Genomic DNA, 16,049 nt, shown 5'->3' on the forward strand with positions numbered 1-16,049 from the left:
CTAATTTTCATTAGAATATATTAATTATACATGATTGGTTCCCTTGAAACATTTGCACACATGTATAGAATACATTTTTTGTTATCTCCCTCCATTAACCTCTTTTGCCCTCTTCCTTCTCATCCCTTTACTTTCCCCAGGAAGTTGTACATTCCATTTATCCAATTTATAAGTGAAAATGTCCTCTAACTTTTACAGAATACCAACATTACAAACATGAAAATGTGCTTTGACATACAATAGTATTCTATTTTGACTAGTTGCCCCAATTGATAGCCAGAAGGAAAGGATAGCAGTTTGAGTTTTCATTGTTTTTGCTATGCCTATCTAATTATGAATGTTTTCCATTAGTTGTAATTGATGCTAACTGATAATAAATGAACTAATATTCATTAATTTATTCATTCAATGGGTCAGTAGTTCAGTGCTTACTTTCTGGGTACCAACCTAGGTGAGATACTATACTAGGAGCTGGGGAATGGTATAGTGACCAAAGTAAACACATTTCCCCATTGCCCTGGAGATAATACATAAATAAACTGGGTCTTCTCTCTAGGAACTGTCTGCTTCAATTAAAACATGTAAATAGCTTCTACGTGTTATTAATGATATCTTTGTATTGAGTAAAGGGCAAGACAATGTTTTTCACCAAAAGAAAATCCTTGACTTAAAAATTATTTAATAGTTTCTCAATACATTACAGACAACACAGTCTTTTATATGACATAGTATATTAAGAAAGTGATCACATGATAGAGAGATGTGAGATGATGACCTGATGTGAGTGTGTTAGCTGCTCCAGGTTCCCTCTGACTGATTTAGGGCTAAGAATCAGAAAACTGATATGTGTTTACAATATTAACCCCTCCAAAGCATCCGAAAGTGCTGTGGCTCATTGGTTTATAAACTCTCATGCACTTTCTCATAACCATAGCAGAGTGACTCAATTATGGTTGTTCTCTCAATTCAAGTTTTCCAGAAATGGGACTGTGTCCTCCTATATTTGAACTCCACCAGCTACATGAAGGACAGACTGACAAAGATGGACCCAGCTCTAGAATGATAATCACTTAAAATGCTGTTTCTAGAGTCCTTTAGAAATGCTAGTCACATTAATACTCAATAATTGATGGATAACTAATCTAAAAAAAGACTACCAAGTTAATAGCAATGGAATAAGAGTTATTATTTATTGCACTATTTTAGCATATAATATGTTATAAGTCAGGGCATTTATATGCATTGCCTCATTTAATCTTTATTATCTCAATAAGCATTATTGCCCCCACTTTTTTAAAAAAGAGGTGTAACAACTAACTGCTCAGAAACATAAAACTGGTATACTTATTCAAGTGTTCAAATCTAGAACTTTATTCTTTATGACCATGGGCTATTAATATCAACATTAAAATTGAAGATATGATTGGAAGATTAGAACTCAGGAGGGCAAATACTCCTTGGAATGACATATTCTGGCTTTTTAGGTTAAGGTAGAGGTATGGCTGATAAGGCTGAGATTCATTACGAATTTCTACTTGTGGTCTTAGCCATCTATTCTGTCTCATTTTATAGAAAATGTGGGTGCCCTGAAGACAATTAAACATATGTATAGATTCTTCAAGGGACAGTACATAGTGCAGGTGAAAGGAGCGAAGTCCTTATGGGTTTTAGGTATTCATATATAAGTAATTTGAGGATCAGAAGTTACTGACTGGCCTTTGTCCACACAGCTGCTTGGTGATTAATCCTCGGAATCAGGTGAAATATTTAAATCAACCATCGTGATCTTCTGGTCATGAGGAATGAATTGTATGTTCCAAATGGCAGTAAATTAATCATGACTGCCATAACAAATGGATTAAAAAACTTCCACGGGTATGAGGATGATACCTCATAAATGGATTATGAGTACAATGGTGAATATTTCAAGACAAAACCTCCAAAATCCAAATGAGTCAGCCAAGAGATTATTTCAAGAGACTATGTCATTAAACGTCTCTTTTAACCCTCCCACTACAGAAACTGCTTGCATGGGGTGTCTGTATCCAAAGGAAGGCAATCGGGAAAGAAACTGGGTTTTATAGACTGACATTATGTTGATTGTACAAGGGTATCTTGCAAAAATCTGCTCCATGAAGGGGTAGCCAAGTCTGAAATGAAGCTGGATGTTAAAGAACTAGAGGTAAACAACTTCTGAAGTCTGTCCCTTAGCAAAATCCTCAAATTGATGCAGTTAATTTCACTAACACGAGGGCCAATGCATAGGAGGCAAAGTAAACCATGTAAATATTCAGAATTTTATGTATGTGACTTTTTGGTGGTTTTACTAAGTATTCTTAGAAGAACAGCTGTCCTGAGACCTGATCTGTGCACTTAAAACTCTTTTCACTTATTGCTATGTCACAATAATCCAGGGACAAGACAGTGAAATGTGCCAATAGAACATGTCCACTAGACAAGTGGGGAACAGAAGTAGTGTAGTGATGTCATCAAGCTCAGCAGTCAGTATCTTAGAGAAGAAATACTTTGAATAAGTGGAATCAAAGTCTAGAAAACGTCTACTATTCTATATACTGCAAAGTAAGTGTTTGGATAGTAGATAGATGAGAACTGAGAGTCACCCGTGTATGGTGGTGGTAAAGATACTTTCTACAGGATCCTCCAATAAAAATGCACATCCTCCACCCACCTGCTAAAGTTACTGTTAGAGTGTTCTTAGGCAACTAAAGTATTATTTTGCTGTCAGATAGTTAACCAATTAGTGAGTATTTATTTTTATTTAATTAGCCCAGTAGCAATACTGCTTATTAGACAGTACAAGAGGTTCTAGAGAGATATGATCCAGAATTGGGAAAGTTTAGAAATCAAAAACATTCTCTGTTTCAGATGACAGCTATATAAAATACTGCTGCCTAAGAAAGTGATGGATAAAAACCCTGCATCTTCCCGGACATTGGTAGCACACGCCTTTAATCCCAGCACTCGGAAGGCACAGGCAGGCAGATCTCTGTGAGTTTGAGGCCAGCCTGGTCTACAGAGCGAGTTCCAGGACAACCTCCAAAACAATAGAGAGAAACCCTGTCTCGAAGAACCAAAAAAAAAAAAAACCTGCATCTTGAAAAATAAACAAGTAAAAAAAAAGCAACAATAGCAACATCAACAAACAAAAAACAAACACAACAACAATAAAAACCCAAACATCCAAAACAATAACAATAACACTTAATAATATCCACATAATAGAAAATTCAAAATTAATAATTAATGACACTGGGTAAACCGTCAGTTTCAAGCTTGAGATATTGTCACCCAAACCTAATATTTTTTCTCATCCTTATCACGTGGCCTGCAGAGGAATGAAGATGACCTGAGATGTTTTCAGATGGATACGAGTAGTCATTTATATGTCTAAATGACAAGTTAGGAAGTACACAAGACTGTCTAGATTTATCTCAAAGGACATGCAAAGATTGTAGCTTGTTCACAAGGCACTATTTTTTAAGTCCTCTACAAGTATCGGGGGGAATCTGTGATCAGTAGTTGTAACTAATTACATGTGGATTTTCCCCAAAATGACATTAGAAAATGAGGCCATTTATCTTTGAATAAAATAAGTGTGTGGGTTTTGCCTGCCCCCACCACCTCTATGTGAGAGCACAGCGGCTCAGCTTTCATTTTCTTTCCTCTCAAAATGCCCAGAGGGACCATATTTTTGTTTAATGACCTTCAGAATGATTCCTTAGAAATCTGAGGCTATCAGTGTTGGAAGCAATGCGAACATAATTGTGGATTATTGTTGTATGACGTTAGTGGCAGCTGGGCTGGTTTTTTTTCCTCTCTGTTTAGACTTTTCTTCATTTTCCCAGAAACCTTATATCCCAAGGTTTAGCTCAGAAGCAAATCTCATATAGGTGATAAACCTTTCCAGACAGGGTATGTAATATAATTTCAGACAGACTCTTAACTGTTCTTCAGAAAGACCCCAGGGAGTAAAGCTGTCTTATATCTAGATGTCCTCTATTGTATTACTTTTATTTACTCTCAGAAAATGTGTTTGAATATCTGTACTGGACATATCTCTTGAATATTATACCTATGAACTTAAGTGCCAGTTTTTGTGCTTTGTTGCCAAATCTCCTGCTAACAGGAAGAAAAAGTTATAGTGAAAAACTGATAAATGAGTACTTGCTCTCACAAATAATTTAGAAGCATTTGCAGGCACTCACAGCTGGGGACTGAGAGTCAACACAGATTCCAGGATTTTGTGAGTGCTTGAAATATGTATACAGAATGTAGGGGTAAGTGGGAGCCGATGCAGATGGTACATACACCACAGTGAGTATAAAAAAGTGCTTTCAACTGTTGTCCACATAATTGGTTTTGTAATCAATTTTATTATTGTCTCAAGTGACAGACTCAGAATATAGATGATAAAATGATTTTCCCTTAACTGTTCAGTATTCCCTTATTGCTGCTTGCTATGCTTTTGCTGATGTTTGTCTGTCTAACAATTTGGTTGAAAATTCCCTGTTGACAATAGAGAGACTTGGGACGATGTATAAAAATAGTTTGAGAAAATTCCCAAACCAAAGCTTCTTGCCTGAATAGTCTTACATACTTGATTACCACATACTTGTCCCTCATGGGAAAGTATTGTGTATTCCTTTCATGGAAAGTCCAAAGTAGTAGCAAGACTTCCCCACTTTCCCATTAGAAGGAAGTGATACTTTGTTTCAAAAGAAAATTTTCTTCTCTCATCATGTATCAATAAACTCACAAAGTAAATAGTTGATTTCTCTATGCCATTACTTTTACAAAGTGCATCTTCATTTCATTTGCCATGTATCTAAGGAAATCCAGAAATCTATTTTTCTAGATTCCTTTCTTTTATTTTTTACCACAAAGAAGGAGTTTTTGAGATATAAATATTAAGATTTTTGTTTTTCACAGTAGAAAATATTTAATGAAATCCTTATAAACTTCCATACTAATGTAAAAGCCTGTTAGAAATGTTCAGTGATACTTCAGATTCCCATCAGGTATAGTGTATATAGCCAAATGAAACACAGTACCTCAAAACTCTTAAAAAAGATCCATATCAGTTAAAAAAACCAGGACATCAAAATATCATTCAGCAATTCTTAACATTACTCTGTGTGACTCTTGCATTTGGGGAACTTATATGCTTTGTGCTTAGCATCTCGAAAGTCCTCTTGCTTTTACAGTCTTGTTTTTAAAGTTGTTCTTGATGTTATAATGGACGAAATAATACATAGTTATGATACTTCTAGGACGTTGTTTAAACTTGTTAGTTACACATTTGGAAGATTATGTGGAAGAATACAACAATGCAATTTTACCTTGCCAACTCTAAGACTTAGTGTGAATATTCATTTTTCACTTACTTACAAATATTTTCCCTGCAGGAATGCAAGCCAAAAATGTGGAGAAGCATCATAATACAGAAGGGAAATGCTCTTCTCATTCAAGAAGTTCAAGAAGAAGATGGAGGAAATTACACATGTGAACTTAAATATGAAGGAAAACTTGTAAGACGAACAACAGAACTGAAAGTTACAGGTAGGAGCTGGTTCTACCAAAATGTGACAAATGCAATTTTAAGTGCAATTTGGTTTGATGGGGAAGTGTTTTGTTCAAAGAGACAACTTCCGGTGAATTGAGAATTGGAAACAAATCAAGCTGTTGGAAGCATCTCTATTAATAAGTTGCACTGAAATAAAGATATATGTGGAACATTTGTGATTAGAAGTCAGGGGCTCATTAACTGCCTATGTATTCTCTGATGTTATGAAACATTTTTAAATTCTTCAACCTGCCACTGATTGTTAGTGTAGAACTCTGAAGAAATATGATGGAACCATTCTGAAATGTTGCTTTAACTTATGTGTGGAATGCCTACGTAACTGAAAGCTTCTGTTAAATTGAGGTTATGTTGGGATTTTGGAATGAAATCTGTTGAATTACATTTACACAAAAATTCCTTATAAGGATTCTTAGATAGAGGAACACCAAGTAAAAGTGAGAACAAAGAAGTAGGAATTCAAAGGAGCATAAGAGACAAATTCAGAATATTCTTACCTGATAAATAGTTTAGTAATTAATTTTCAGCAACATAGGGTGGAATCTAAAACTGTGATAGTATTTCTCACAATAGTGTGTAGTATGGTCCAAGAGGTTGTGTGGCAAAAGCTCACTTTTATTTATTCATCTGCAAATATTGGTTAATTTACCTGTTTACCAGTTGGATGGTCCTTACCTAAAATTCTTAGGCCCAAAAATGACTTATAGTTTAGGATTTTTTAAACTTTTGCATAATGGCATATAAATAATGAAACAGCTTAGAGATGAGACTCATTTATACATGTAAAGTGTATTTATATTATATAAATATATTTATGTTATATAAATATTATTGCTTAATTTAAATAAGTGTATTTATGTTACAGGAATATAAATGCAGATAAGGTGTCAGTAATTTTAGACAGTATTTTCTTACTATCAATTACATGATGTCAGGTGTGGACCTTTTTGTGACATCATCTTGGTCCCATTAAGTTTTGGATTTTGTAGCATTGAGGACTTGGCATTCAGAATTTACATTAATTGACTTAAGAGTAGTGTACCTAAGCATTATCTATTTAGTTACCTAATGTTGGTATCATCCAGTTGACTAATTATGACATACCCTTGCTACTGTTATTTTATTTTGTTTATTTCTGCCTGACCTTTTATGCATAGTATTAAAATCAGATGACTTGATATTCTCTGTATTCAGAAGTATAACACACATGTGTAGGTAAATTTTAGATTCCCAAGTTTCAGTTTACTAGTTCACATTCTATCTTAATTAATGACAGTTTTATTTCTTACATTAAATTTGCAGAGCACCTTCTGTGAAAGATTAAGTAATTTTTTGCATTAAAATTGTATGCTCTTTCTCTGTTAGACCAATACAAAGTAGCAACGATCTGCTTTTGATTAGTTTTTGAGTTCTTCAATATGAGGTGAACTTCCATGACACTTTCATGCCAGAAGATTCAATTTCAGACATATCATTAATAGGTGATCTGACCATGCACAAAGCATGGTCACTTTGACCACAGCCACAGATTCTTATCAGATTTATACTAAGTCTTTCATTTGGTAATCATTTATTAAACTTTATGTCATTATAGTATTTGGCTTGGTTTTAAACTGAACTATAATGAACTAAGCACCAAGCCTCCTTTACAGTCTCATCTAATGGATTTTGGTGAGAACAATTTGTGCCTTTAGTTTCAGTCAAGATCCTGGAAAAGCACAGCTAGGGTTGCTTACCTTGTGCATTTATATCACTTTAGGTCATATGTGCTAAAGTTTTGAATAATGAAACTGTGAATTTAATATTTCATTGGTTACCATGCAGAGGTTCTCAAAAGTTATTATGTATTAGAGTCATGTGGAAGGACCCAGGAAGGGTAAATATGAGAAGCTTTAAATCCAGATTCACAGACTCATCCACAAGATTTTAATTTAGTACATCAGTAATACAGTTTACCTTTTTGTTAATGTAATTCTGCTTTATACTTTTCAAGGAGCAAGAATACTGTGAAAAAACACTGGAAAAGAGAATGGTAGTGTAGAAAGAAAGGTCACAGCATGTTTGATTTCTTTGGGAACATGTTACAATTCATATATGTAGTACAAATACATTCTCACGGATCCCAAGTAATTTCCTTTCAACTCCTAAGAATGATCATGACAACTCAGGTGGTTCATGGCAAAGGAGTATGTGGACAAAGCAACGTCAATCAATGAAAGCAGTTATTCATTCACTTAAAATTTACTAACTATGTGCAACAGATCAAAATATGAGCTGAGAGCCAGAAAAATCATTGAGAATTTCTTTCACTATTATTTCCAGGTCAGTCAGTGATAATTAGTCATATGAGAAGGTAGAAATATTCATATTTACTTAAAGTTCAAAAGTTATTTTGATGTGGAAACAAAATGGCTTCTAGATATAGAAGCTTGAATTACTATATGAGAGCTGATTCTTTTTGGTAATATTGTGTGCTTTGTACATTCAACATTATGAAAAAAGTTACGATTTTATTCTCTTAGATTTTTGGTTGTAAGTCTAGCCTTTAATGGTTGAGCTATCCCTCCAGCCCTAATGATTTTATTCTCATCATTCAAAATCCAAGGCTGGCATCACATTAGATACTACTCATACTTGTTTCAAATCTAATACCATATGAACATGGAAAAGTACTTTAATGTGGAAATAATAGTATTTGTTAATTATAAAATCATATACATTTTGGTAAGATGGTTTGTTGCCAGTGTACATGTTTTATAAGATTATCAATTTTAAAAGGCTGTTTCCCAACTGTTTTTTTGAAATTTATGAATGTAAGAAACATGTGTTCAGTAAAACAAATGTTAAGTCCTGGTTAATTTAAGTAGATCAAGGTAAAAAGGTCCAAATATTAAAAAGTGATAAGGTAGAAAGTTAACCTTTGATAATGAAATGATTTCCTGTATGAAGCATTTTCAATATTTCTTCAACTTGCTTTCTTTTGGTACTAAAATAGGATTTGTGTTAAATTCATCTCCCTACAACACATTTATTATATAAATCACAGCATACATATAGAAAATTATTATAAATTTTTTGTTTCCTTTGCAGGTGCATAGGAATAAGTAATAAGACAGAACAGAAAGCGTACGCAATTGCAAATTTAGGTCATTTGCTCAATATGCCTACAGCTAATAGTTTTATTTCCCACAGCAGATTTTAGGTGACTGTTTGCTGTTTTATAGCATTTACTCCTTTATCTCACATTGAATTTGTGCAGAGGACTAGTTAAAGTAATCAGATGAGACAGGAGATTTGGTTCTTAGGTGAAAATGCAGATCAGGTGATAATTGAAGAAGTAGGGAAGGGATGAAAGAAGATGAACAAGATAATGGGATAGGGTCCCTGGGTGAGAGGAGGTTTTCCTTAAGAAGGTTTAAGAGAAACATAAATTACTGGAATTTCTAAAAATGAACAGAGGAGAAATACAACATGATTTGACTTCCTCAGCTGGTGAATCATTCACAAACAAATGCTTTTGTGCGGTCTTTTAGAAATGAGCATTAGCCATTTAGGAAACAAACCCTATTAACCTGTTCTCTACTGAATATGCAAATCATAAATACAAGGAAATATAGTTGGGTGGCAAAATCCATACAAAAATTAATACCATCAATCAATTCTCAAATGCCTCTGGGATCCAGACAAGTCATATATATCAGTGACATAGACCATGTCCCAGGCAGTACAGAGTAGCAAATTGAAACATCCTGACGTTGCTCACTGCTGTCAAATGAGAGTAGGGTGAACTGTTGCTGAGTTCTCTGAAGTTATTTTAAAGAAATGATAGAAGTCTGTTATTTTATGTGGAAATTCCTGGATTGCAATGCACTCTATGGAATACATAAACCATGGTGGTGAGCTAAATTACATTTGGTAATTGTTCATTTGTGTTCTTGCCTTAAGCAATTTTGTCCAGTAGGACTTTCTTTTGCTTCATTTTGTTTTAGAAGTGGTCTTATTTATGTGGTCCTAGCTAGCATGGAACTTGCTATGTAGATTATGCTGGATTTAAGCTCACAGAGATCCACCTATTTCCCTCCAGAGTGCTAAGATCAAAGGAGTGTTCCACCACATCTGGTATGCTCAGTATGATTTTTAAAGAAGCCACTATCTGACTGGTTCAGAATTTATCTCCATCTCTAAGTAGTGAATGGGGGGAAGTTTTTAAATCCTAGAGAGTATTGGAGAGAATGCAATAGACAAGCCAAGAACAGTGCTCTGAACCTATCCCAGTCATGGCATTGATCCAAATGGGCATACTTTACACATGTGATACAACAGCTGGAATATTGAGAAATTGATCAACTTAGAGAGAAGAACATTTTAGATGGTAAAGTATGTTTGTCTCAAGTGTTACAGATAAATGAAAAGCTCCAGGGATAAAATATCTACCTTAGGTTTACCCTGTAGCAGTGTGATGAGAAGCACTAATGGAAAGCGGTCATTGACATTTGTTCTCTCTCCATCACATTCTCTCCAAGCAGACAGTTGACATGATCTGAATGCATGTGTCTTGATTATCACACAAAAATTGGTCTCATTTGTAACTTTTGGGTGACTTAATTAAGAAAGACTTCAGCAGTCAATAGTTCTTGGCTGCATTGAAGGACCTTTCACATGACTGACTGTGAATTTCATAACTGACAGTTCTTTTGCACAGTTGCAGGTGCAGAAGTCTTAGAACCCAAACTGGTTTGCACTGGCTCCATTGCCTTTCCTTTCAACCCCCCCTCTCCCTTTCTGAATAATGTGAGCCTTTTATTGCCTACAACACAGCCTGGATGGTGTTTCACTGACTAATGTGCCTTTTTAAAAAAAGATTTTTTGTTTAAATTAAAAAACAAGCTTGCTTCACATATGGATCCCAGCTCCATCTCCCTCCCCTCCTCCCCACTCCCCCACCAACCCTCCCAGACCCCTACCCAATCCCCACTCTGTTCCCCAGGAAGGGTGAGGTCCTCCAGGGGGGAATCTCTAGAGTCTGTCATTTCGTTCAAGGCAGAGCCTAGGCCTTCCCCCCAAGAGTTCAGTCTGAGAGAGCATCCCTCATTGTGGGATCAGTGCCCAAAGTCCATTTGTATGCCTAGGACTCCTCACTGACACCCGCGTTCGTGAGGTCTAGATTAGTCCCATGCTGGCCTCCTTTTAAAGGGTTCTGATCTTCAATCTCTTTTCTAGTCCATCTCCTCAGATCCTTGCTTTGTGCTGCCCCTACTCCAGTTCCTCAGTGAATTTAGTAGTTTGTGCCTGGTAAGAGCCATAAATGTTTTTCTTCTCAACCTAGCATATTTGCAGGTTAATAGATATTTCAATTCAGTAACTCGCAGGCATGACAAGGTGGGAAATTCTGGCAGTTCTTCCCGCCTGTGGGAGTCTGTTTCAGATGTCACAATTTCTTGCCTGCAGGTGGCTCCTTGTTCCTTCTAGAAGCAAGGCCAACCCTATTGCTGACCTTGAGGGACTAGGGAAAAAATAGCCTGCATAGAATTATGGAAAGGGAGGCTGTGGCTGTCAGGATAAAGAGTGATATTCCCCTTTTTTTTTCTTCACTCTTACTGTATCTCTGTTCTCTCCATATTTCCTTTACTGTGTCATAACCTATGACATGAGAATACCTATTAACCCTGATGGTGACAACCAGGGTCAAAGAGAGCACCAGTTTCTGTCCTAAGAAAATGTTTATGTCATGTTTCTATGTCCTCCAGGGAGATGAATGAGCACTGTTAACTATCCCATCAGCAGAAAGGCAGGCTTGTTTCTCTCTAAAACAGGAGGCTATGAGCATAGTCATTCCTGTGGGCTGATTTCACAAGCAGCTATGCAAGATCACAGATTACAGGGGTGGGGTGACCGTGTTAGAGACCACGACAGCAGTGTCTGGCAAATGTGCCTAATCCTTGACAGTTCAGCTCTTTTAACACCAGAGGTTTTCAATGACTCTCCTATCTTGTTTCTCTGACATCAAGTAAGGGGCAGAATAAGGTATTTAAGAAAGGCTTTGCATTTTGATTCCTAGGTATATAGACTGTCAAATTCACAGAAATAGATTTTCTTAGGTCCAATGGGTTTACCTGTAAAGTTTCATCTACCTTGTTTAGCCTAATTGAAAAGCATTAGTTTGAGCAAGCAGAAAATAGTCTATCAAGTGACCCTTCTTAAGCAGATAGCTGGTGATTTTGTGTGGAAGGATATGGACCATGAACTAGATCTGGTAGAGTGGAGGAGTTACTTAGAGAACTCCCATTTATGGGGTTAGACATTATACATCACATGCATTCAGAACTCACAACAACCTTTTAGCCTTAGTGAGATTTTTCTCTTGTTTAACAATGAAAATGAGGGGTTAAGGTTAAGGTTAAGAGAGGATAAACTACTTGTCTATGATAACATACCTCATAATCAGTGGAGCTAGGATTTTATTCCACATTTGTTTGAAATGTTGCTCTTTAAGCACTGTCTTATATGCTAAGTAAAGGTCACTAATTGTTTGCGTCCCCCCTTTTCTACCTGCTCCATGTTCTCGATACCCTTTGTCTATATACATTTGTGCTTCTGTAATTTGTGAGGCCTCCACAGAGTTGTCATCCAGTCACCTGTTTCTTTCTCCTAAAGGCAGGCTTTCATGGATCTCTCTTACAGTAATTTATAATTATTTTAGGGTTCTCCTTTGTTTAGATTTATCTTTGCAATTACTTTAAAAGACTTTAAAATATGCTGCTTCCTAGAGATACTCCATAACACTTAGATACAACATGTAATTACAGATCTATGTGAATTGCTATGTGCTTTTGTGTACATGAGTTAATCATAAAGAAGACCATGCAAGGTATGCTATGTTGCTTTTAATTTACAGACATAGCAATTGAAATTAGGAGAATAAATTTTCTCAGTGTTATATAGTGACTAAATGATGACTTTGCAATAAAAACTCAGGTTGTTTTCGTTTTCACATAAGCCTTAGTCCCTTCTACTAGTCAATGCTTAGAACTACCTAGAACTCATGATAATGTGATCTGATTTGACTAGAATGAATGCTCTTATAAAGAGAAAGAACAATCCGTTTGCTGAGCAAAATATCTAGAGGAAATACTTTTAAAAACACATAAAGACACACACACACACACACACGCACAGGAATTTTATAAAACAAAGGATTTACCAGTGATAAAAGACCTGTGTGTGTGTGTGTGTGTGTGTGTGTGTGTGTGTGTGTGTGTGTGTGTGTATCTTAATTTGCTCTATGGTCCCTGTTTCAGAACCAGAAAACTATGATCTAAACACAGAATTCAATAGTAGTTGTGTCAGTTTGAAAGGATTAATTTTCTTTGTTGAAACTCAGAGTTTTATCATTTATTGAAAATGCTAATATTTTTGCCATGTTAATATGAAGAAAACAATATAAGAAACTCAGACAATCGTGTTTGTAAATTAACAGGCAACTTACAGTGATATTCTTTTTTTTTGTTTTTTGGTTTTACAAGACAGGGTTTCTCTGTATTGTTTTGGAGGCTGTCAGTCCAGCCCGGCCTCGAACTCACAGAGATCCGCCTGCCTCTGCCTCCCGAGTGCTGGGATTAAAGGCGTGCGCCACCACCGTCCAGCGATATTCTTAAAACTACTATTACCATTATCGTTCCTGGAAAGCTTGAAAGGGTGACTTTGTAACAATTTTACCACAGGAAAGGGGTTCAACAAAGAGTCTAATACAAGTTATTTTGTTAGAGTGCTTCAGTTACAGGGAACACATTTTTGACAATAAAGAATTTAACTAGGAGCTATGCAAAATTCAACCAAAGTACTACATAAATGATTAGAGTCAAACTATTTCATCCAAGGAAATGTTCAATCATGTGAAATAATTTGTCAATTAAGATGGTCAGAGAAAATATTGTTGTCCATAGAAATGAGTTTTTGCAGCCAGCAAGGACATTTTAATGATGTGTGAGCCAAGAGCAAAGGCTGCTGAAGGAAAACAAAGGTGGAAATTAGTACCGAGGACCAACCGAGGAGATTGGCCCTTTCCTATCCAGCAGTTCCTTATGTCATTATGATTGAGCCCTAATGGTTTATAAAGGCAGTTAAATGTCCTCTTTTGGCTGTCAAATAGGAAGATAATACATCAGTTTGAATGTTTAAACTATTTTTTTGTATCAAGAGCACCTTGATTTGGCACCACGCTCCAGTGGGGTTCTGTAGGAGCCGCTGATACAGTAGCCGAAATGATGAGCTGTATGGCACAGGTAGGTAGGGAAAGAAAGTTGATTCCTTTCTGGGCCACATCACTTTAATCTTCTTACACTTAGGCATCTACTGTGTGTCTGGAATATAGTAGTCATTTAGTTTGTTTGGACCTTTTACACCAACACTTATTTATACTGTGTGATAGTTCTACCTCTGTTGAGGTAAGAGACAGAACAGCAGTAATAACAATGCTGACATATATTTGGATCATTCCCCTGAGTCATTTGCCCATTTGCAATGGTTAAGATGCCAGAGACTTGGCATTAATTCTGCCATAATAGTTGTATGAAAATAAATGTTTTGTTTTTTCCTTTGTTTTTACTTTTTCTGGTAGAACGGTATTTTGCTGGACTAAGAATGTAGTTCATTTGATAGATTATTTGCCTAGCATACCCAATGTCCTGAGTTAAATTTTCCATATTATATAAACCAGGCATGATAGCACAGGCCTATGATCCCAGCACTAGGGAGCATCTTTAGCTACATAGCAAGTTTGAGGCTAGCTTGGGATATATGAGACCCTATTCCCCTAAAGACATTTCAAATTATATTTTAACTACCTATGTCCTTTCCTACTAAAGTCAAACACTTTTGATATCTTTATATTTGTATATTATATGAATAAAATAGTTTTATAATTCTATTGAACTTAGTTCCTGACTACTAGTTACATAAACTACAAAGGCAAGAACAAGTGGATAAATATTTATTGTTTGATGCTGTGATTATTAAAGTAGTGTATTCAATATCCTTTGTATATAGTGTCTGTAGTGCGTATACATGTTTTTATACTTGTTTACAGACATATATATGTGTACTCAGATGGACCTTCCCAATTGTCTTTTTCAATCACTGCTTTATTTCTCGAGGCAGGGTTTCCTCGTGAACTTGAAGATCTCCCATCTCAGTGAGTCTAGGCTGCCAATTTGCCCTGGGGTTCCCTTGTTTCTGCCTCCAGAGTGTTGGGATTACAGGAGATTGCCCTACCTGGGAACCTAAACTATACTCCTGGGTTTATATGGATAAATGATATAGTATTTGCCTCACATACCCACGACTTGAGTGTCCATTGCCAGTAACACACTAAAAAAGGAAAATAACAAACTGTATTTGGGGAACTATTTACTTGAAGCACAATGTTATATAACTTGGATTTTAAGTTGTGTGAAAGGGACATCTAGGTGAAGAGAAAATGAAATATTTCAGATTAATGGCATATGTTGATAGAGGTTTGAACTAAAGGCATAGGAATATATATACAAAAATTACAGATTGAAAAGGTTTTACAGATTTGAAATAACTACACTTTCTCATTGTTTTTAATGTTAGTAATAGGAAGCACAATGCTAGATTGTTGAAGTGAGGAAGACTGGTAGAAGCCAGTTTTTATGGAGAATTTCAAGAATTCTGTATTAGACATTTTTTAGATACCTACTAGATACTTTCTAGAGAGCATGAGTAGAGAGATATATGAGTCTGGCATTCAGAGAAAAATGTGGACTGGAGACATAAATTTTGGAGTTGTCTGCATGGTATATATGGCAGGATACAATAAAGTACTAAATTGTGTGGGACAACTGATGATTGTTATAGGAGATCAATGCAAACTGCAGCTCCTGAACCCTATGTTACAGATCTTTGCTTGAATCATGAGAGTTCAAGAAAACCATTCGTCATGATTTTTCCAAAGCTCATCAAATTGCTAAATATCAAGCACGATGTTTGTACCTGCATTTTGCTGATATGTGGGGTAACTTTCTGTATTTAGCTGACATTTGAATCTTTATAGCTAGAGAAATATAGCTTAGTTCATGCTAAAGCTAGGGACCTATTTGTTACCATAAAGACATCATTTCTAGTCTTCGCCATCCTCTGAAGAGTCCACCCCCCAACTTATAGGTAAAGAAAACTCATACTGGAGAGGTTCTACAACTTACCTGATGCCACACAACAAGTAAAATTTGACTTATTTTTAGTTTCACATTTTAAGACAAGCAGTTCAGTGATTCCTTTGGAATTCTATCAGCATCATAGGACTTTTACATCGTAATAAAAATCATGCTGTGAAAATCTGTGGCTACATATGCTAGCTACTGACTAAAAGCCTACTGGACAAGACTGTTCTATGGTTCCTCACACTCTCTTATTGCTCCTAGGATGGTCA

The 16,049-nt window shown here is 35.9% G+C and overlaps 1 protein-coding gene across 1 annotated transcript in view; it reads left to right on the forward strand.

Annotated features, from left to right (window-relative positions):
- The window catches only part of Il1rapl2 (interleukin 1 receptor accessory protein like 2), a 1,115,671-nt gene that overhangs the window by 601,528 nt on the left and 498,094 nt on the right, over window positions 1-16,049 (forward strand). Inside the window, exon 5 of the mRNA XM_013118167.3 lies at window positions 5,427-5,580. Within this exon, the coding sequence (XP_012973621.2) occupies window positions 5,427-5,580 (154 nt within the window). The remainder of the gene's footprint in view (window positions 1-5,426; window positions 5,581-16,049) is intronic.

The sequence above is a fragment of the Mesocricetus auratus genome, unplaced genomic scaffold (assembly GCF_017639785.1).
Source record: "Mesocricetus auratus isolate SY011 unplaced genomic scaffold, BCM_Maur_2.0 Super-Scaffold_100003, whole genome shotgun sequence".
Lineage (NCBI taxonomy): Eukaryota > Metazoa > Chordata > Mammalia > Rodentia > Cricetidae > Mesocricetus > Mesocricetus auratus.